Here is a 23,490-nt window from a genome sequence, read left to right as displayed (position 1 = left end):
CATATTTTAGTTTTTGTACATTATTTATACTTTTTTATGGCACCTTGGATGATTGCACTTGTTTAATTTCGTTGTACATGTACAATGACAGTAAAGATATTCTATATTCTATTCTAAACTGAATGACTACACAGCCGAAAGTAGAGAGGGGGTAAGAGAGGTCACAGCTGGAGATTGGTGGTGTGTGGTGTTGGCGTGTTGCTCGGCACAGTGGAGTTACTTCGGTGGTTGAGGGAGGGGGTTGCGGGTGGATCCAGAACTCAGACATAGACTCAGACAGCGGAGGATTGGAGCGGAGGAATCCGGGTGTGGGTATGAGCAGGCAGGAGTCCAGACTGAAAGGGAAAGTAGGTGGAATAAGGCAAAAGCAAAGGCAAAGCAAAGGCGCTAGACCAGGGGTGTCAAACTCATTTTAGTTCAGGGGCCACATACAGCCTAATATGATATAAAGTGGACCAGACTAGTAAAATATTAGGATAAGAACTTATAAATAATATCAACTCCAAAGTTTTCTCTATGTTTTTGAGTGAAAAAAGTAAAATTCCGTAATGAAAATGTTTACATCTATGAACTGTACTTGAACATAATATAAAAATATATGAACGACCTGAAGATTCTCAAGAAAAATAAGTGCAATTTTAACAATATTGCACCATAGTTTATCATTTATACATGTTCACCACAACTTACAGTTCACAGTGGATCTAAAAATACACAAAACATCTAGTAACAGACAGAACATTGGTAAAATTCAACATACTTCTCTCAAAACATTTCAGGCTGTTCTTATTTGTTCAGGTTATTCACATTTTTTGTGAAAGGCTAGTCTGTAAATGTAAACATTTTTGTGTAATTTTACTTTGTTTACACTAAAACAAAGGGAAAAATATTATTAATCATTATTTATAGTTTATTATGACAGTATTTCACTGGTCTGACCCACTTTAGATTGAATTGACCTAAAATGATTTTAACATCCTCGACTGTTAATATCTTCAGTGGAATTTTTGCATTTCACAAATTTATCCCACAGGCCAAACTGGATCCTTTGGCGGGCCAGATTTGGTCCCCGGGTCGCATGTTTGATACCTGTGCACTAGACAAAACAGAGAATCAGAACTGACTGTGACACAGAGTGGTGTGCAGAGTCTGTCTTTACAGGAGCAGGAGTAAACGGCCTGATTACTGCCACCTGCTCAAATGCCAACTCCAGCTGATTAGACTGGTCACACCTGTCTGACACCACACACACACACACACACACACACACATGCACGCATGCACGCACGCGCGCACACACACACACACACACACACACACACACACACACACACACACACCTGAGGAGAGAGAGGAAGGGAGGGGGAGACAGAGACCTGCCACTACCTAGAACCAGAGGGCATAACACTGGAGTGACCATAACAGCCCATTCATGTTTGGTTTGTAGCTTTTCTTCCAAACAAATAGAAAAAACAGTATTTTCTCTGGAGTGCAGAAGGACAGAAGTTCATTTATTTAGTGTTTTCTTCCTCGGATTTCCTTTTCTTAACAACGTGTTTTTTTGATGCAGTACTTGCAAGTAAGATAAAAACGTAACGTTTGCATACTTGAAAACCCCTGGCTGAAATTATCAGTGCACACCAAAGTTTTTGCACATACAGACAGACAGATGGACGGACGGACAGAAGACAAACTGATGACAATACCCTTCAGCCAGTAAAAAAAATATAATATTCCCTATACTGCGTCATGTTCTGGGAGCACCAAGTATGCAGATTTTATTTTTTGAATTTTCAGAAGTTGTCATGATAACAAATTTCCAAAAGTCTTCTAGGACCAGACATCCCAAAACATGTGTAGAAAAGTTTCAACAGATGTTTTACACCTTTGACAAATGTCTTGTGTTTGGTGGGTATCAATATAGTTTGTGATTTTTCTAGGAGAGTATACCCCTACATGTTGTACTGAGAAGGAGTCTCTGGGAGGAATTTGTTTAAATAGGACTGCAAATGGCAAAAATATGGGGAAAAATGCAATGAATAAAGAATGGATGGGCTCCAAGACACTTTTTGTGAGTCTGTGTCTGGTATATTTTTCACAAATTTACAATGTATTGATGAAACTTTGTGAGATTTTTTTGTTTTTGTTTTTTTGTTTTGTTTTGCATTTCAAGGGCTTATTATGCCATTTTGGCACACTTAGACTCATAAATTATTACATTTTATGCCGCTCTTGATGCATATGCAAAATCATGTGAGTTATACTTTTATACAAAAATACTACAATACTCTCTTTTTCTTGTCTTTCTACAGACAAACATCGGCAGCATCTTGGCAGCTGTTAACCCCTACAAACAGATCCCAGGTCTGTATGATCCGGAGAGGGTGGACCTGTACTCCAAACATCACTTGGGGGAGCTGCCGCCTCATATCTTTGCCGTGGCCAACGAATGCTACCGCTGCATCTGGAAACGCCACGACAGCCAGTGTGTCCTCATCAGGTAAACGGGTTTATTATCCACTACTTCACTACTTTACCTGAAATCCACACCTCATGTCCTCATCTTGTCGTTTAAGAAAATAGATCATCCGCCCTTTATATCTTTTACCTGTTACCTGTTCAGGGCCACAGGGGACTGCAGCCTATCCCATCATGCACTGAGTGAAACGGTAGTTCCATTTTTGCTCTTCCTGCTGTCCTACTTAGACTGAATTACACATGCATTTTTCATGTCTCTGCACGGAGTCTATAGGTACTGAAAACACTTACAGTGGTTGGTCACATGCATCCAGGTCAAATTTATCACTACAGGAAGATGATTATTATAACCAAGTCTTTAATTTGCCAACTGTCTATGGCTCGAATACTAGTTCTGTTTGTGGTAATGGGGTATATTTATTTTAACCCTTCATAGGGCACTCATTGGTTGCTTTTCCATTGACCCTCAAATTGCGTGAATATAACTTACGCAAAAAAATTTACCTAATGGAAAAACGACAATTTCACCAAAACTCTTGTTTTTCAATTAAAAGTTTTTGAGCTGGCAAGAGGTCTTTTTTTGGGCATAGTGCAAATAGTATATCACACAAAACTGCAATGGAAAGACCTTTTTCCACAACTGGAGTCATGTGAATAAAAAAAAAAAAACAACAACGTTACAACAAGTGAAGAGGAAGAGTTTTAAAAGAAACATGGTGCTGTATGTGTGGATACACCAGGAAACCAAATCATTTTTTTAAATTTAGTACGGGATAGAGGGGTAATATATAATAATAATGAATATATCTGTAAATCAACATAATATTTATGTTTGCCGCCATGTTCATGGAATGACTTTTTGTGTCATCTCAGGATAATAAATAAACATATCATGTCACATTTGTGATTTAATGGATAAACCGACATTACGCACTTCTGTTTTATCAACATTTAGTAAATATTGGTAAAGTTTTGCGCAGATTTCCAAAGGAATAGCGACCACTGAAACACTCTGAAATTCAACATGTCAGCCTTAGTGTGTTATTGGAGGACGTAATAAGACTTTATTGCTTTTGTGACATTTTTCAAAAATTTTTTATTGTCATATAGAAAATCAAGGTCAATTAAGTTACCATATTTGGTTCCTTGTCCGTAAATGTTAAAAAAAAAAAAATCCAAGAAGTAAATATTAAAAATACAAGATAAACAACATGTAAGGTGAAAGGAACATGTATTTTAGAACAATAGAACATCACTTTTAGAACACTGGACCAACATCAGTGCCAAAAATAGTCGCTTTTCTGATACAGGGTTAAGCTTTCAGTAGTGGTGAATAAAAACAAGATGGGTGGTGTGGTTTCTGTTACATTACAATGAATGTTGCTGTAACTGTGAGAAATACCTAGTGGTCCCAACTCTAAAGTACAAGTAGAACAGGTTTTTCCTAATTGTCACCTCTGGTAGCTTCTCTGTACAGTTTCTATAAAAGTACAAAAGTGTCAGACTTACTTCCTTTTCTCCCTACATCACCAGGCTGTTAAATAAGTGCAGCTTCACTTCCAGTTTTATTCATTTTCTGTCATTTTCATTATGAGAAAATTATTTCCAAATGCATATAACCGCAGCCTCAGGACTGAAAACCCCAAAATGAACTGCACTGTAAACCAACTATTTGATCACTGTAAGATAATTACTTCAACTGCATTAATGTAGGAATGATTCTCAGGCTTTTTGATCCAAAGAAACAGTTAAAATTATCATTACTATTAACAGCTGTTACTGTGTATGTATAAAATACTTTAGCATTGTCAATTGTACAGATAAGAATGAGTTTTTAAAAGCCAGTACGATAACAGTACTTCAGAACACGATTAATCAGTCCATATCATCACAGTCCTTCCTCCATTTTTTTTTTTTTACACATATAATTCTGTATGAACTGAACAGCTGTTGGACTGCACATAAATTAAAAAAAAAAAAGTGACTTGCTGAACATCACACTCTAGGTATTTAATCATTAAATCTGCATCTGGAAGAACCAAACTGAATAATCATCTGTCTCTAGTAAACAGTCCTCCAACAATCTATATTACTACCACTGAGACATTTTCAGGGTTTAGTTGCTAATTTTATTTATTTTAATTTCTCTTGTTTTATTTATTTTTTTACTCTTACAACCATTTCTTGCAACTTTATTATTTTATTTTAACACTGCACAAATGTGGTAACTTTTGCAGCTGTTATTGCCATGTCTTGTTTCATGTTTTTACTCCTTTATGCCTCTGGTATGTCTGTATTTGTTGCAATTCATTTTATATATCGTATTGTACAGAAGCTTTCAGCCATTCTTAGCTTTGTTCTTGTTATTATCAGTCTTTTTATTAAAATAAAGAAATTAAATGGAGTGAAATAATGTGTACAGCATTAAAAATTCATTCAAAAATATGACTACATGAGTGTGATCTCTGTGACCAAATAATAATAAATATTGGATGTGCTGAATGAAACCTGGCGTAAATTAGAAGATTAGTTCAGTAAATAAATGAAGATCATACTAAATAATAGATACTTCAGTCAGTTTTTTCCTAAAATTCTTGTTTTTAATGCTAATTTATATATGTACATTATACCATTATATCATTATACTCTTGCTAAAACAACAAACCTACTTGTACCTCTCCATCTTTGAAAATTAGGTTTTAGGAAGTAAATGAATGAATAAAAATAAAAGATAGATGCCTGAACATGTGAGAACTGCTCTCTGAACTCTGAGCTCAGTGCTGTAATATAAATATGTAAACTTACACTTGATGATAATGTTCGCCAATATGTGTTTGTTATTTTATTCTTGTGTTGTGTGTGGGTGGAGGCATCTCAGCCTAATGCAGATCCAAACAAAGAGAGCTCTAACGAAAAAAAGCCTGGCAACCTCTGGATTAGAGCACATTAATTTGTTTGGAGTCGCCCTTGCGTCATATAGACATGAGTAGAAAATGACCTCAGATAAAATGAAGGTTATAGCAGAAGGCGGGTGTAGCCACTTTTCAGACATATTGATGCGAGATGTTGATTTGTGATTGAAAGCGAGCAGAGTTCAAGTTCGGGGAGTCAGATGCTTTAATATAGAGTCGATCTGCTGGTTAGAGTTAAATATCCAGTTTCACTCAGCCTTTGTCTCCTTTGGTTTTCTAACTGAGGCAGACTGGGAGCTAATGCAATAAGCTATCAAACCTCAATATCAATTAAACACCCGGTCCAATCTGAGATATGGGAATGTCACAGAAGGTCACAGTGTATGTAATTAAATTGGATTGGTTTGTGTGTGTCTGTGTGTTTCTGTGCGATTATGTTTTTTCAGTGGTGAGTCCGGGGCTGGTAAGACGGAAAGCACTAAACTGTTGCTTCAGTTCCTGTCGGTGATGAGCCAGAACTCAGCCGGGACGCCTCCCTCTGAGAAAACCACCCGAGTGGAGCAGGCCATCGTACAGAGCAGGTACAAAACAGACCAAAAGTGGTCCATTTCTATGTGGTTGTTACTTCTGAGCTGTTTGTTAGTACACTGAAGTAAACACAACAACAAAAGATGCAGCAGCAGATGATGTTTTCACCATTACTACTAATGAAAATCTGACTGATTTGATAATGGTGTATTAAAGTTTTATTCACATTACATTTGATGACCTATATTTCCTTTATGTATATGTTTTAGTTTTTATTTAAGTTTTAAATGCACACAATAACTGGAAAATAATAAATAATACAGAGTGTAAGGCCTTATTTGGCTTATTTCTGTAAATTATAAAAAACACCAAATTATTGTATACTGTAACCATGGCTGTATGAAAATTACACTAACAAAATGCATCATAAAAACAACAAAAACTAAGTCTTCTTGAATTCCAAGTAAAATGTGCCATTATTTCTATTTATTACGCGTTTGATGTATCTGAAAGTAAATAAAGTTAAAATATTGAGTTTAGGTTGTGTGTAAATGCTGAACAGAACAGAACAGAACAGAATAGAATAGAATAGAATAGAATAGAATAGAATAGAATAGAATGCAACACAATACAATAGAATAAACAGCATAGAATATTCTAATACTATGCTAATACTGTTACTCAAAACTAGATATATTGGTGATTTTAATCTTTATTTTAATGTTATTTACTTGGTAATAGTTTATCAGGGTGCTCATCATCGTAGATCTCCTTCATATCTTACATAATAAGATTTGCATTTTACTTACCTGTGAATAAACTGATGAGAACTGAACAATAAAGGTAAACTATATCAACATAGAAGCAGAAAATGTGCCGTTATCTTCATACAATCATAACAGTAATATTTACTAACAGCAATGTACATGTGAGTGAAGTAAATAAGGTGAAAAACAAAACAAAACAAAACTGGTGCATACACAATAATACATGAGGAAAAGTATGAATAAAGCAGTAGTTTATGGTATTTCTGCCAGATGGGAAAAGTTCCTCCATAATTTAGTACTTTTAAATGTGGATGAAAAGATCTAAACACTGAAGAGTAACCATGACCCCATTCATTTGATTTAAAAGAAGAAAGAATTAATACAGTTTGGGGAAAACACTGACAAACATACTGACCTCATAGATGATAAGAATCTGGAGTTTCTGAAACAAACATTAGCATCCTTGCAAAATGTTTCTAGAGGAACAAAATCACATGAAGAGATACAAGAAATGAACTCAATCTATCATAAACCCGGTCTCTATCTGTAAACCAATACATGACTTATCTATACTCTGTTGGACATAGGGGTGTGTATCGGCAAGAATCTGGGGATACGATTCAAATCACAATACTAGGATCACGATACGATATATCCCGATATATCATGATACTGTTAAAAAGGCAATTTTTTATTGGTTTAGTTTCTTTTTTTTTTTAAAGATTATTTCCTTGAAGAATTGAATTACACCAGAAATATGCAAAAGAAATACTTAACACATTTTTATTTGATCACAACAGGATCTAATGCTATATCACAAAATGTTCCAGTGTTAAAACTTAAATTATGTTTTACAGACATTACAGTTTAAGATCCTGTTCAAATGTTCAAATTCTATTAGTTCATAACTAACATCATAACATTATTTTTGTGCAATCCCAGCAAAGGAACTAACATTATCTAATAAAAGAGTTTTAAATAATAATAAATAAAATATAAACAAAAGAGAAAAACAAAAAAATCAAAAATGAACCCCCACAATATCTGCATTTGAATAACTACCTAAAGATATCGATACAATATTGTGAAATGAAATATTGCGATATATTGCAGAACTGATATTTTCTTACACCCCTAGTTGGACACATATAAAACACAATAACATGATGTGTTTTTGTCCTTGCAGCCCCATCATGGAAGCGTTCGGAAATGCTAAAACTGTTTACAACAACAACTCCAGTCGATTTGGAAAGTTCATCCAGCTTCACTTCTCGGAAAGCGGCAACATCCAGGGAGGCTGCGTCATCGACTGTATCCTCATAATTAAATAAAAATAAATGTGATTTCATTTACAGGCAGTGTTGGGAGGATTACTTTAGAATGTAGAAGGTCATAAAATACTAGTTAAATATGTAACAAGTGGTCACTGTTTTAATTAGTTCATTAAAATAAGTGGGCTGAAAATCCTGAAAGCAGCAATTTATACCATATGATCACTGTTCAACTTTTATCTCTAAGTTAGTTTCATTGTTCTCTCTGTACAGTAATGTTACATATCCTTTGGTGCATAATTTCAGAAAATACTGGCAAATACTGCTGATTTCAAATGGCTTTACAGAATCTGGAAATATGCAGAATGAACATTACATTCATCAGCAAATAATATATTTGGAGTTCAAGTCTTTGTAAAGATCAAGAAGCAGTTACATATATAAGAAGCTCATTATACAATAAAATAAAACAATTCACTCATTATTTACACTTAAATAATAGTCAGTGGTTATAAAAAAAAAGTAAGAAATTAGTAATTGTAACAGTATTAAATAATTCTGTAAATCATTAAAGTATTCTTATTACATATTTTAACTTACATTTATTTGTTAATTTAAGTGTGTATCATTTAGTATCACATTATAACAGTAGTGTACCTTTTATTCAAGGGCTCATAAAGGTTTGACTGTTGTTTCCTTGACTCTGTACATTCAGATTTACTGGAAAAGGTACTGTCACCTGTATCTGCAGACCGCTGATATCTAATTCACATTTATTAAAAGTGTCTGTCTTCCTCTGTGAATCACAATTAAGTGTTAATCGAGCCTTTGTTGCATTGATTTTGCTGCAGAACCGCGTTGTACGACAAAATCCTGGAGAACGAAACTACCACATCTTCTACGCTCTGTTGGCAGGAGCCACTAAAGAGCATAAGAGTAAGAAAACGCTGTGTTAACATATTCACATACGAACAGTGTCCTGTAAAAGCAGCCTAATGCAGCTGCTACAGTCTGCACTTTTGGGTTTGTTTAATGACAACAGTTTCTGATGAGTCACAGTGGTTTGGTGTTATTGTGATATATACTGACATACTGAAAAAGAAAACGATCTGCATGGAATAATCTTATATGTTGATGCAGTAATGTAGTAGGGCAAGTTCAGATTAAATAAAACATTTTCAAGTAAGAGGAGGGGGTTAACATTTTGAAGAAAAAACACCAAAGTTTTTAGATTAAAGTTAAAGGTATGCATAAATATACACAAAACAACACAAATTCATTAAAAAACTTGAACTTATTCTTTTGATATATAAAGTCATAACTTATACAGAAAAAATGTTGACAATTTCTGAGAGTAATGTAAATTTCTGAGATACAAAGTTTAGTTTTTACAAAAATGCATGAGTTTTTTTTGGTCATAATTTTACAACTCTGCCAATTTATTTATTTATTTTTAAAAACTCTTATCCCACCTTTATTTCCCCTAAAGTGACCCTAAATGTGGTCCTATTGTGGTTATGTTTGTGTAACTGCATCTGGATAAGTGTTATACTATGTAAAGCCTTTGTATGTGTCTTCTTCAGGCCAGTATTTCCTGGAGGATCCAGCTGAATCGTTCCACTACCTCAGTCAGGCAGGATGTCTGAAGGACAAGAGCCTGAATGACAAAGAGCTGTTCAACAGTGTCATGGTCAGTGGATCCATACAACCTCTTTTTATACAAGTTTACAGAGATATGACACACTGTACTGTGAAAATGTCATAGGTCACCATTAGGTTTATACTTTGATAAAGACCATACTTACATCTGTGTATGTTTGTGTGTTTAGAATGATGAAAAACATCACTGTTACTGCCTCTAAGTAGAAGTGTTCACCTCACCTGTCCTATAGTCAGATTCCGCCAAACCACATTCATTTTCCAGTGGGTTGAACTGAAGCCTTTTTATCACTCTGGTCTTAACCACAAGGGGTCAGAGATTTTGCCCCATAAAACCACTGCCTTATTCAGCCAATTTGTGTGTCAGACAGAACAGCTGTTTTTGTTTGGTATCTCTGATAGGTTTAAGAGTCTTCAAGGCTTCAGCTCCTCAAAAGCTGTAATGACAGCTGAAAAGACTGTATGACAGCGAGAAAAGGCTGCAAAAATATTGAGAATATTATGTGCATGTACATGAATTGTACAATTTATGGTTCTGCTTAAGCGTCTCACATTCACACCTGAACATTCAGACTTTCAGAGTCATAGAATGGGTGAGTTAGACTCAGAACAGAGGTAAAGTTACACTTAAAGATATTTTGTAGCATCTTATAATGAGTTTTGTCTCTACATTTAACCTTTCCTAAGTGATTTATATCCTTTTATTGTAATATTATCCTCTGCATTTTGCATTTTTCACTGAAAATCTGGTATTTTGTCACATTCAAGTTACTGACCATGTAGATGTTCATAAAAGCTATTATATATATAAAAGTTATTACATCAAAACAGAATAAGCTGAAGAAAATATATCATTAACGGAATGTAAAAAAAATTATCTACCCCTGTCATTTATCAGAGAACATGAGTTTTACTGGTGAATCAATGTAAATCAGTGCTTTTTACCTGAATTATCTAAATGTATTGATGGGATCAGTGGTTCAGAAGTTATTAAACATTTTAAATCAGCAGATGATTTTGGTTGTTTAGGTGTTTGAGGGTTAAATGTCAACAGAAAAGACTCCATTGGTAGAACAGAATCAGACACAAATAACCTCAGATGATGCTTTTGTTTAAAAGGTTTGCTTATATTTTAAGACAACAATTAAACATGGAAGAAGAAAACTGAAATGAAAGAGCAAGGACAAATGAAAGCGAACATTTGACACTTTTATCTGATGGTGCCTCATCGTGCATTTCTGCAGGAAGCCCTGAAGGTGTTAGAGTTCACAGAGGAGGAGATCAGAGACATGTTCAAGCTGCTCTCAGGAGTTTTACAGCTGGGTAACATCGAGTTCATGACCGCAGGAGGAGCCCAGATCACCACCAAGCAAGGTCAGTGCAACACCCAGAGAGGAAAGTTAGACAAAGTAAAGTTAGAGGGAAATGCAGCCTAACATGTGTGTGTGTGCTCAGTGGTGACGAATGCCAGCGAGCTGCTGGGTCTGGACGCCTTCCAGCTGTCTGAAGTCCTGACTCAGCGCTCCATTATCCTCAGAGGAGAAGAAATCTGCTCTCCTCTTACTATAGAGCAGGTCAGTGCACACACATATTTACCATCGATCTGTGAGTCTTCCCTACACACACCCATCCTAACTATCCCCGGGTTCCCAACAGGCTGTGGATTCCCGGGACTCCGTTGCCATGGCGTTATACTCCCAGTGTTTCTCCTGGATCATCCTCAAGATCAATCAGAAGATCAAGGGGAAGGAGAACTTCAAGTCCATCGGCATCCTCGATATCTTTGGCTTCGAGAACTTCGAGGTCAGAGATGTGTCAACGGATGCATACAAACCAAATACTACTGCAAAAAAAAAAATTAATATTTGTATTAAAACATGTATGTTCCTCTGTCTCCAGGTTAATCGGTTTGAGCAGTTTAACATAAACTATGCCAACGAGAAACTCCAGGAGTACTTCAACAAACATATCTTCTCTCTGGAGCAGCTGGAGTACAACAGGTGCACATTTACATAACAGTCAACAAGAGTTTTACAGCTAAGCATAGTGAGATTACCTTAAATCAGCTTTTTCTGTTTTAGACCTGAAAGATAAATGTTAGAACCAAAAACCATTTATGTTGATTTCATCTTGTTGCACCTTTTACATCATTGTTGTCTGTTATGTTGCTTTGTTGTCGTCATATCATTACGTCCTCCACATCTGCTGCAGTAAACTTTTACAAAATACTTCGGGAGGACATTCGTCTTCATTCTAAATTTTGAACATTAATTCATGGATCATGTTATTCTCATGTATTTTAATCTTCTTAACAATATAATGAAGGTCAAATTCAGTTTTAAAGCTTCAACAGGTAAGATCTGAAGTGATGTTTGTGTTGGAGTCTCTAGTCTGTAGAGGATTCAGGTCAGATTTTACACAAAAATCCAGATGTTGACTCTTGAACATGAGGATTCACTCTCTACAGTGGCAACACTAGCTGCTGTTAGCTATTAGAGATGGAGTTAGCTGGTGTTAACAGCAGGCTCAGAAAATGAAAACAAAACGCAAACTATGTAAACACACCAGCTGAGGTGAACCACATATAGTAAACCTACAAAGTTATATCCACTTTACATTAAATAATGTTCAGTATATTAAAATAGATAGATAGATAGATAGATAGATAGATAGATAGATAGATAGATAGATAGATAGATAGATAGATAGATAGAGAGAGAGAGAGAGAGAGAGAGAGAGAGAGAGAGAGAGAGAGAGAGAGAGAGAGAGAGAGAGAGAGAGAGAGAGAGATCATCACACACACACAGTGTCGATCATACCATTGTAATGTTATAGGTGCAAGTAATGTTAGATTTCTGGTGTTTAAAATGAAAATTATGACAAAATTAAACGAAGTGTTACAATTGATAAAATAACACAATGTTTGTTGTAATGTAAGTAAACAAGTCAACAAAATATGTAACATAGGCCTAGTCATGTTTTAATGTGGAAATCATAAATATGTCTTTAACCCTGAAGTCACATATCTTTTGTGCCTATAAATGTACCATATATTTAGTAGATAATTCATTTATTATTATTATTATTATTATTATTATTATTATTATTATTATTATTATTAGTAACATGAAAATTAATAGTCATGTTACTGTTAACAATGACGCAATGACCAAGTTTTAGGATTAGCATCCATACATTTGTGTTTAATATAAAATAATATTTTTATAACCACATCAGAAACCATAACTGTCCAGCTTATTATTAACATGTCTATAACTTATTGAGGACTGGACTTCTTAATAAGTTGTCAAACAGCACAAGGATCTAGTAATAATATAGATCATTCTTTCATTCGTTTTCCATAACCATCTAATCCTCAGGAGGGTGAAACAGACAAAGTGAATGTGGGGTACACCCTGGACATGTCACCAGGTCATCAAAGGGCTGAAATATACAAACAACTATTTATTCTCACATTTACATTTAGATTGATAAGTTAAACTATTAAGATACATGTATTTGGAGATATCTGTCATTAATATACTGCTACTTTTAAAGGTAATTGACCAGTTTACCATCTATGAATGATGGTTATTATGATGTGCTACCATCACATTCATGTTGTGTCTGTCTTAAAACTACTGCGTGTCCTTTACACAGGGAGGGGGTCCAGTGGGACGCCATAGACTGGATGGACAATGCAGAGTGTCTGGACCTGATAGAGAAGGTAGGAAATATGCAGCATAAGCAGCACTCAGAGGTTTGTATTATTGGGTGTCTGTCCAGGAAGCCACGACACTGGAATGAATTAGATTATTGTCATGTTCACTTTAACATCAAAATTAACAGCAACACCCAAAAGACTTTCCTAAGCAGAGCTGGAAAGAATTGAATTACAATGAGGTTACATTCACTTCCAGTTAAGATCACTGTGGATCACTGGAAACTCATCTAATCATATCGGACCACTTCCTTTGAAAGTGCTGTTGATTTCATAAAGCTGATGCAATAACAGTTGTTTTTTCACTCTTTCTCTCTCAGAAACTGGGATTGTTGGCACTGGTGAATGAAGAGAGTCGTTTTCCCAAAGGAACAGACTTCACCCTGCTGGAGAAGTTACACAGTAGACACTCAGTGAGTTATTTACACCAGATTCATGCACTTAATGCATTATTCCAAAAATGCTGTGTTGCTGGTATAAAAATGTGACATTATGTCTCATTCTCTGTGCTCATTTCCTGTTTGTTACAGACAAACCCTTACTATGTCAAACCCAGACTTGCTGACCATCAGTTTGGCATCAAACATTATGCCGGAGAGGTGAGTTATGAATACTGTACCTGAGTCACTTTACATCAGCAAACTGTGCATGTCAGAGGATTGGTTTTATGAAACTGTGTCTCCATCAGGTCCTCTACGATGTTAAAGGGATTCTGGAGAAGAATAGAGACACTTTCAGAGACGACATCCTGAACATGCTTAAAGACAGCAGGTAAGATGTTTTCTGGTGAAAAATTAGTAAATTTCCAATTAAGTAGGATTTGTTTTGTGCTTTTCATTATATTTAGCAATTATTTGGTTAAACATTAAAACATAACAACAAATGTTTTGAGGGTAAATATATGTTAACTGAGACCATCTTTTTGCTCAGCATTTGTTCAACACCATTAATCATTACTGCAAGTCTTTGAAAAAGACTGAATTATTGTCAGTTATTATATTATGTTATTATATTATTGTCAGTTATTATATTATGTCTAAAATGTATATCAAAAATGTTCAATCAAGAAGAATCCAGATGGATGCTTGGGTTTTAACCTATTCTTTATGGTCTGAATACAACAAACATTAAAGATGTAAAGGTAGGACATTAACACATAAAGACCCAGTACTACTTTTGTGTCAGTTCCCAAATGAATTTATCTCCCTATTTAACCTTTCTTTAGTGATTTATCACCATTTATTATAATATTATTCTCTGTATTTTGTTTTTTTCAGTGTAAATCATGCATTTTCCTGTATTTAATTTACTGATCATGCTGATGTTCAGTAAAGCTTAGAATAATTTCAAAGGTTGTTAAATCAGAAATGGAGAAAACTGATCAAAAAGAGGCATTTTCAACAAATATATCAATAACTGAGCATAAAACAAGTGTGTCCATCCACTGCCACTGATCAAACTCCATGGGTTTTACTGGTGAATCAATGTTGTAGAAGATGACAGTGTTTCCATGTTCACAACGGAACCTCTGAATGTCCAAATGGGTCATATCTGATGACAATGAAAACATGAATTGAATGAAATTGAAATTGAAATGAATTTACATGTATTGATATGTTTAGTGGATCATAAAGGTATTAAACATTCTAGGTCAGTAGATGATTTTGGTCACCATTGTCTGTTTGGGTCTTTATGGGTTAAAACAGTTATAATGACACAGTGTCAGTTCAACATCTAATTATATGTCAAGTTACATTAAATTAAACATCAAAACACAGAAAAAACTCCAAGTGTTTCATCTGATAAAAGTAAATGCTTTAAGTGAAATTCATTCTGCTTCTGTTTCATCCCAGACTGGACTTCATCTATGACTTGTTTGAGAAAGTTGGCAGCAGGAACAATGAGGAGAAGATGGGAACAGCGAGACGTAAACCTACTGTGAGCTCCCAGTTCAGGGTGAGTAGTGATGGACGTACAGAAGAACAGATTGTAAAAGGAATTCAGCCCTGTTTCTGGAAATTAAGTCTGTTTTTTAAGAAAAATATCTTATAAACGTCTATTGTCTTGATACAATAGTCCAGCTAATATTGAACCAGTAATAAACTGAAACAATTGTTTTGAGTATAAGAGGAACAAGTTGTTATTTTATTGTAAGAGACAGACACAACTTGAATCATTATTGTTTCAATAACTGTTTTCTTACTTGTAATAAACCTCAATTTGCTAAATGTTGGTATTGTTCCTTTATTTTTTTTAAGTTTGGCTTTTCAGCTTACATTTTTATTCTAATTTTGATAAATCTCGGTAAATTGTGCTTCCCAATTGTCAGATATATTTTATGTATTTAACCCTGTAAAGCCTGAACCATTAAATCATTGACAGAAAATTCCAGTTCTTTGAAACTGGAGCCTTTATTGGTCCTTCTGAACAACCTTTTTTTTTTTTTTTTTTTTTTTTTTCAAATATCATTTTTCATGTATGAGTTTCAATTTTGTATCATATTTGATACATTGGGTCTCAGTGCTCAAATACTATTATTTTTAACAAACAAAAACATAATATAACAAAGTTCTGCCTCCTTCCTCATTAATGACAATCTTGTAGTGCCACTGGAAAGGCCACTGGTGAATGAATTCCTCCCCCCTGGTGGATTATCTGTGTATTGGATGTATCTAATTGTATACATCAAGTTTTTCAAGAAAAAAAATATCACACTGATCATGTAGAGGGCTTCAAAACTCATGTATCAAATATGATTCATTTGGTTTTAAAGGGTTAAGATTACTTTCCAGTGGAGTTGTCTTTCCCTGTAGCTGCAACACAGATACAGAACACAAGGAAAAAACTGAAATTCCTGGATTCACATAATAAAGGTTTCAGAGGTGAGATTCATGATTCACTAACCTACAATGACAAACTCTGTTTTGGTTCCTGCAGGACTCCCTCCATGCTCTCATGGCCACATTGAGTGTATCTAATCCATTTTTCATTCGCTGCATTAAACCCAATATGGAAAAGGTCAGTGTGCTTCTTTGTCACATCTCACTAACAGTAAAACTGCCTTTAGGGACATGTTTGTGCTCTAATTATAAATCATTTTAATTTCATAGCAATATGTGTTATTTTACACACAGAATCCAAATGTGTTCGATCCGGAGGTGGTTCTGAACCAGCTCAGGTACTCTGGCATGTTGGAAACAGTAAAGATCCGCCGGGCCGGCTTTCCTGTCCGCAGAACTTTTAAAGATTTCTTTTCTCGGTAAATTCCTGCCTTTATTTAAGTCTTCTCTGCTGTGTGTGTTTTTCTGTAATTGCCTTGATACTGAACGTTGTGTTCTGTGAAAATGCTGACTTTTCTCACATGCTCTGCTCTGTTTGTCTAACCTTCAGGTATAAAATTATACTAAAAGAGAAAGAGAAAGTGCCATCAGCAGGAGATGATAAGAAGAGGAGTACAGACCTTCTATTTAAATATGACAAGACCAAGAAAGAATGGCAGCTGGGGAAGACTAAGGTAAGGTTTGGGTGTTTTAGCAATATTTATGTGCACATACAATAACACTTACTTATTACTACACATACTTACATGTGCACAGTCCATTGAATACTTTAAATCTCTTTTGTTCTGGCTTTTAGTACAAGTGTTTGCCTTTTGTTCGTTTTATCTTCTGGTTGTATTTTTAGATGCTATTGATCTTATTATTGTATATCTATTTTATCAGTTTTAGTATATCTTATCTTCTATATCTATATATTTTTATTAGTTTTATTACATCTTGTATTTTTACTTATATCCTTGTACAGCACTTTAGACACTTTGCGTTGTTGTAAATGTGCTATAGAAATAAACTTGACCTAGACCTTGACTTGTTGCAGCATTAAAGAACTCCCTTCTGAATCTACTAAAGACATGTTGTGCATCGTTAGCAGCATAATATGTCTGGCTTCACTGAATCTATATCTGAGCTTCTGTTTCAGAGAGCAAAATTTGAGGAGAGATGTGAAACGATACATGCAATATTTCCCAAGGTTTTGTGTCAATTAAATGAAATTTCACTGTCATCTTACACAGAAAAGTCATATCTTAACCTAGTTTATCTAGAGGATAGAGAAGGCTTTGTAAAAGAGTGAGAATTTCTCCACTTGCATGAATTTATTTGGAATTCCAGATGAAGGCGTTGTCAGAACAGATGGGTTTCCAAGGCGTGTTATTCTTAGTTTTCTGGAGGGACTTCTGCAGCCTCCAACTAGATGGAGAAATGCAATTCTTGGTGTAAAATCCTCCATGTGGTCCCTTTTCAACAGACCATATTTACACCTGCACTGCTCCTGGTCCAGAGATCACTAATGTGAAGAGCACAGATGATATAGGGTTCTGTGATTGGGTTTAATTTTATTCTTCACAATTAAAAAAGTAACATAAAATTGGGGTGGGACAAGAAAAGCTTGGCTTCTTCCTACTTCATTTCAGACACAAAAAGTTATTGATGTGCTTTCTTTCTTTCTTTCTTTCTTTCTTTCTTTCTTTCTTTCTTTCTTTCTTTCTTTCTTTCTTTCTTTCTTTCTTTCTTTCTTTCTTTCTTTCTTTCTTTCATTTAATTTAAAGATTTTGCTCTTTCTTGAGTTCAGAATAAATCACTTACATAAAATCAATGAAATCTGCTTCTTAAAGACTTAAATTTCACAACAGTTGGTCCTGGACTATTGACTATGGTCAGAATGCAACGTGGTTTATGTTGTATTTGTTAGGTAGAGCACATACCCAGCCTTTTTTTATATACTACTTTTCTTTTTAATCTAACTTATGTTTAGCTATTTACATTCTGTATTTACTGTCGCTGTTGTGTGACTGTTTCTGTAGAGTGGTGACCATATTTTTGAATTTTGAATCTATCTATCTATCTATCTATCTATCTATCTATCTATCTATCTATCTATCTATCTATCTATCTATCTATCTATCTATCTATCTATCTATCTATCTATCTATCTATCTATCTATCTATCTATCTATCTATCTATGTTTCCCCATACTGGTAATGTTAATTAAAAAAAAAAAAAAAAGTGATGAAACAACCTAACAATCATGTAGAATCAATGTAGAAGTCAGGTTTGACCATAAATGCTGAGTGTATGAGTTCTATGGCAGTCTGTGATGTGACTTCAGTTGTCTGTTTTGTGAACATTGTAAATTATTGTAGTTTACTGAAATAATTCTTTATTCTTCCACTAACCTCTTCAATTCTATTCTAACCAATTTGAGGCTGATTTGGTAGACGACGTTGGTCATTATTGAAAGTAACTGGCTAGGTCTGTGATTTGGGTGCTGACAATTTGTGCACTTTCTTTGTAAATCTGTCCCTTCGAGTCCAGAATTCATCAGTAATATGTATGCTTTGCACATCACCAGTAAGAGTAATAGTATGTTCTTATTCTTGCTGTTAACAGTTAACTTTCCTCTGTGTAGGTGTTCATGAAAGAGTGTCTGGAGCAGCGTCTGGAGAAAGACAGGGATGAAGTCAGACGTCAAGCTGCCATGATAATCCGAGCTCACCTGCTCACTTTCTCTGCCAAGTATGATCCTTTTCATAGAGTTTAACACCTTCAGTTGAGTGTCTTTCAGTCTCATGTTATAAAAACGCTTTTGTTTCCTTGTTTTGTCCCCAGGAAGCACTTTAAGCGCGTACGTGCCAGTGTTGTCACCATCCAGAAACACCTCCGGAAACACATCCTCCACAAGCAGTTTGTGAAGAAGCGCAAGGCAGTGTTGGTTCTGCAGAAACACAGACGAGGTCAAGTGGCACGAACACGGGTCCGAAAACTCAGACAGGAGAAGAAGAAGAAGGAGGAAGAAGAGAAGAAGAAAGAGGAAGAAGAGAAGAAGACTCTTGGTGAAGGAGCTACAGGGGAAGCGACAGGAGAAGCAGAAGAGGGAGACAAAAAGGTAAATGTTCAACCGGTCAAATGTCTGTGGATCAAGTAAAGACTGAACAAAACATCTGGGATCTCAAATAAACATTAATACTGATGTTCTGTTGCAGCTGAAATGCTAAAGTTGCCTACAAAAGAGACTGTGTATTTACATAGAACACAGTAGCCATCACTTTAACCCATAAAGACCCAGTAATACTTTTGTGGCAGTTTCTAAATTAATTTACCTCTCTATTTAACCTTTCTTTAGTGATTTGTCTTCATTTATTATAATATTATTCTCTGAATTTTGTATTTTTTCTGTGTAAATCATCCATTTTTCTGAATTCAATTTACTGATCATGTTGATGTCCATTAAAGGTCAGAATAAATTCAGTTGAATCACCAGTAAAACCTGTGGAGTTGGATCAGTGGCAGTGGATGGAGGCATTTGGTTTATGTTCATTTAAAGAGAGATTTTGCAGAAGTCACTTTTTCTTCAGTTTTCTCTGTTTTTGATATAATAACCTTCAACTTTAATCTGAGCTTTTATGAACATCTACATGATCAGTGAATTAAATACAGGAAAATACCTGATGTTCATTGAAAAAACACAAAATACAGAGGATTTTGTCATAATAAATTGTGATAAGTCACTCAAGAAAACTTAAATATAGAGGGGAAAAAACAATATTTTGTAACTGCCACAAAAGTAACACTGGGTCTTTATGGGTTAAGAAGCGGAAAATCTTGGGTAAGCCCCTCACCCCCCGGATCCCCCTCAGTATCTATAGGAGTATTTAATAACTAATTTATGAATAAATACCAATTCATTATTTAAACCAGGGTTTGAAAAAAAAAAAAAAAGAGATACAGAAAAACAGTTTCAGTGAGGAGGGAGTTCTTTACCAGCTTTCTGCAGGTGGTGGTGGCACTACCCAGGCTGCATGTGGCAGTTTGCCCTGGTCTTTTGTGAATTAGGCTGGATTTGCAGTGAGGTTTATTAACATAGAAAGTGGCTGATTTTGTGTTGAATGCATGAGTGTTCCCTAATTTACATCTATGCAAATGGAGTAACTGCACAATGAGGCATCAGGAGTCTGCTTGGAAGCACAACTTGTGGAGAACTTGACCCTTTGTAGGTGCTTTGTTGAATACATACTATCTTTTGTTTCATATTGAATAGTTTAGTGGACTTCTTTTGAGGGTTTGCATTTTTTACGTGTATAATCACTCCAGGAAAACCCGAGGCATGTAAAAGACATTTTCTATTGGTTCCTAAAATGACTCTTTCCTCTTCTCTGCTCATGAAGGATGAAGCCCGACAGATGGAGGAGATCCTGCAGTTGGAGAGAGAGATTGAACGCTTACAGAAGAAGAGAGAAGACGAGGTATCTCAGCTGTGTGAGTCTTCCAAACAGGAGCTGCAGCTGCGCAGAGACGCTGAACTCAAACGGATGAAGAAGGAGGCCTCACGCAAAGCCACGGAGCTAATTGACCTCCTCAACTTTGGAGGCGTGGATCCTGCGCTGGCGGCGGTTGGAGCCAAGACCTCAGCTGAAGCCAAACCTCCAAAGGCTGTGACTGCAGCCAAAGGTACATCCAAAGATGAGGAGGTAGATGAAGGCTTCCACGCAGAGGAGGAGTGCATCCCCCTGCCTGACTTCCCCCCTCCTGCTGAGACGGATGCTCCTATGGATCAGGACATGCTCGTGCAGCTCCCCCCTCCTCCGCCTGCTTTTGCAGAGGGAACAGTGCCTCCTGCACCTCCTCCTCCCCCTCCTTTGCCTGTAGACGGCGTCGCAGGCCTGCCTCCTCCTCCTCCTCTACCTCCACCCGGTGATGGCTCTGCTGTCCCTCCACCTCCTCCACTTCCCCCTCTCCTCCCAGAGGCGGAGAAAAAGGAAGGAGCCAAGGCCGAGACGGAGAGGAAGGTGAGCATGGTGGAGAGCCTGGTGGATGGGGATGAGCCCATCTACAGTATGCCCGCTGACACAGAGTCAGACTATGACCAGGAGGAGGAGGAGGGCTCGGTCAACGCTGGAGATGACAGCTCAGTGTCAGGAAGCAACCGTGGGAGCGCCGCCGTGACGGATGAGGAACACCCGAGGAAGTCGACCTGCACCAATGCCAGTATCGAGTCCTACAGAGGCAGCTCTGACTCTGTGAGGACACACACTTACACGCATCCTCACACGCGTGCACGCAGATATGTATGAGCAGCTATACACAGACACTTTCATTATTGTGTCATTTCTTTAATGGACAATGAAATATTCTCACTTGTGTTAAGATGTTCCACAGTCACTGGGTACTAATGTTATTATCTGCTGTTTCAGTATGCAGACAGTGATGATGAGCATGATGGCATGATGGACACTGATGAGGAAGTGACGAACGGCAGGGTGACCTTGCTTAATGGAAACGGACCACCATATTTCCATGGTTACCTCTACATGAAAGGTCAATGAATATATCTTTTTTCTAAATTAAGGTGCAGTGTGTAGGATTTATGCGTGTATGATGGAGTATTTGGGCTTTGCTGGTAATCACATGCACAGGAAAAAATAGGTTTCCGACAAAACAAACGCTATGTTCGCACTTCAGGTAAAAGTGGCCCAAATCTGACATTTTGCCCATATGTGACCCATATCTGATTTTTTTTATTATGATAGTCTGAACAGCATAAGTCTGATTTTATTTTGAATCAGACCCAGGCCTCTTTCATATATTTTTCAATGTGACTTCAGTCTGAACGGTCATGTCACATTTCACCTGACTTTTCCGTCATCGAAATAGGATGTCACAATTCTGCACTGGAGGAGAAGGGAAGTGGGAAGATCCATATAAACTTCCATAAACACAAGGTGCAGTGTGGGACGTCATACCTTCTGCCCATGTGGGTCACTTTAGGACCGCAGACTGTTCACACATGGGTCTGATGGCAGTCTAATTTAAATGATAATGTGAACAACCAATGCAACAAAAATCCAATTTCAGCAAAAATTGGAATTCAGCGTTAGGACCTTTAGTGTGAATGTAGCAAAAAAGGTCCTCTTCTATGTCTCCACATGTCCAGAAGTGACAAACCAAACACCAGATCTGGTGAGGACCTTTAATATTCCTGCGTTAACCATAGGACAGTGTGAGGAGAGGAGTATTTGGTCTGTTTCAGTCTAGAACTTCACCACCAGATGCCACTAAATCCTACACACTGCACCGTTGAACCATCCGCCTTTTACATTTAGTGTGAATTTGTTGAGTCTAACATGTCCTCTGCTCCCTCAGCTGGTCTTATGATCCCATGGAGGAGGCGGTGGTGTGTCTTAAAGGATGAGACCTTCATGTGGTTTCGGTCTAAACAAGAATCTCTCAAGTCTGGTTGGCTGTACAAGAAGGGAGGAGGACTGTCCACTCTGTCCCGCAGGTTGTTGTAGTTGTTACTGAGTGTAGTTGCATGTTAATAAAATAATGCCTGTGGCACTTCTATGTCATTAGCTATGATTTAAAAACTATAAATTCATTTAGGGGAGTTTGGAGTAAAGTAGATGTAAAAACAAATCATAAACCAAAAATAACTGCATGTAATCTAGTGTCAAAAATAATATTATGCATGATGTGAGTCATTTAAAGCTGCAGTAGGCAGACTGATGTCATATCATGCTTCTATGTGAAGCTGAACCCACAATATCAGGGTTAGAAGAGCTGCTGTGCTACTTTTTTTGGAGTCTTGACAGCAGTTGGTGATTACAGTTGTCAATCTTCAGATCTTCATCCCGCCCCCTCTCTCTGAAAAACCTGTGATTGGCCAAAAAGGGCTCTCACAGAAAATAATTTCTAAAGCCTGGAAACAGTAACATCATGAATTTCAGTAATCTAATTGCAATGTGTTGAATTATTATCATGGAATTATGGAATTTCTTCCCCTGTGGCACCAAAAAAAAATACTGCTTACTGAAGCTTTAAATGGCTTTCTGTTAAAGCTAAGGATGTAATGCAGGGTGTGGTTGACTCCACATAGCACAACAACTACAAACACAATGATATAACCAACAGTGCACTCACTAACAGCTAAATTATAGAGCTGTGCATGTTGGTTTTACTGATTCAAAGATCTACCTGTATCTTGAAGACACATGTGCATGAACAGTTCCCTTTAACTTCTCTGGGGTTTTTGGGAATTTGTCTAACTTAATCATTTTAACACTCTGCAGAGCTGGAGTACTACACAAGCAACCGTATAG

At 36.4% G+C, this 23,490-nt stretch overlaps 1 protein-coding gene across 4 annotated transcripts in view; it reads left to right on the top strand.

Annotated features, from left to right (window-relative positions):
• Positions 1–23,490, top strand: part of LOC115414205 (unconventional myosin-X-like) — an 89,500-nt gene that overhangs the window by 52,961 nt on the left and 13,049 nt on the right. Inside the window, exons 4-26 of one of the 4 annotated variants that reach the window (XM_030127443.1) lie at positions 2,313–2,500; positions 5,837–5,971; positions 7,872–7,996; positions 8,672–8,685; positions 8,808–8,892; positions 9,540–9,646; positions 10,860–10,989; positions 11,071–11,189; positions 11,272–11,418; positions 11,515–11,615; positions 13,276–13,342; positions 13,657–13,749; positions 13,867–13,935; positions 14,025–14,107; positions 15,190–15,292; positions 16,274–16,354; positions 16,471–16,595; positions 16,727–16,850; positions 18,804–18,910; positions 19,004–19,280; positions 20,560–21,411; positions 21,586–21,709; positions 22,535–22,673. In XM_030127443.1, the coding sequence (XP_029983303.1) occupies positions 2,313–2,500; positions 5,837–5,971; positions 7,872–7,996; positions 8,672–8,685; positions 8,808–8,892; positions 9,540–9,646; positions 10,860–10,989; positions 11,071–11,189; positions 11,272–11,418; positions 11,515–11,615; positions 13,276–13,342; positions 13,657–13,749; positions 13,867–13,935; positions 14,025–14,107; positions 15,190–15,292; positions 16,274–16,354; positions 16,471–16,595; positions 16,727–16,850; positions 18,804–18,910; positions 19,004–19,280; positions 20,560–21,411; positions 21,586–21,709; positions 22,535–22,673 (3,395 nt within the window). Of the gene's footprint in view, positions 1–2,312; positions 2,501–5,836; positions 5,972–7,871; positions 7,997–8,671; positions 8,686–8,807; positions 8,893–9,539; positions 9,647–10,859; positions 10,990–11,070; positions 11,190–11,271; positions 11,419–11,514; positions 11,616–13,275; positions 13,343–13,656; positions 13,750–13,866; positions 13,936–14,024; positions 14,108–15,189; positions 15,293–16,273; positions 16,355–16,470; positions 16,596–16,726; positions 16,851–18,803; positions 18,911–19,003; positions 19,281–20,559; positions 21,460–21,585; positions 21,710–22,534; positions 22,677–23,490 lie in introns of all 4 variants that reach the window. The other 3 variants (XM_030127442.1, XM_030127441.1, XM_030127440.1) reach the window with 3 other exon arrangements.

The sequence above is a fragment of the Sphaeramia orbicularis genome, chromosome 22 (assembly GCF_902148855.1).
Source record: "Sphaeramia orbicularis chromosome 22, fSphaOr1.1, whole genome shotgun sequence".
NCBI classification, from domain to species: domain Eukaryota; kingdom Metazoa; phylum Chordata; class Actinopteri; order Kurtiformes; family Apogonidae; genus Sphaeramia; species Sphaeramia orbicularis.
The sequence above is the reverse complement of the archived record's forward strand: the minus strand, read 5'-3'. Positions and strand labels throughout refer to the sequence as shown.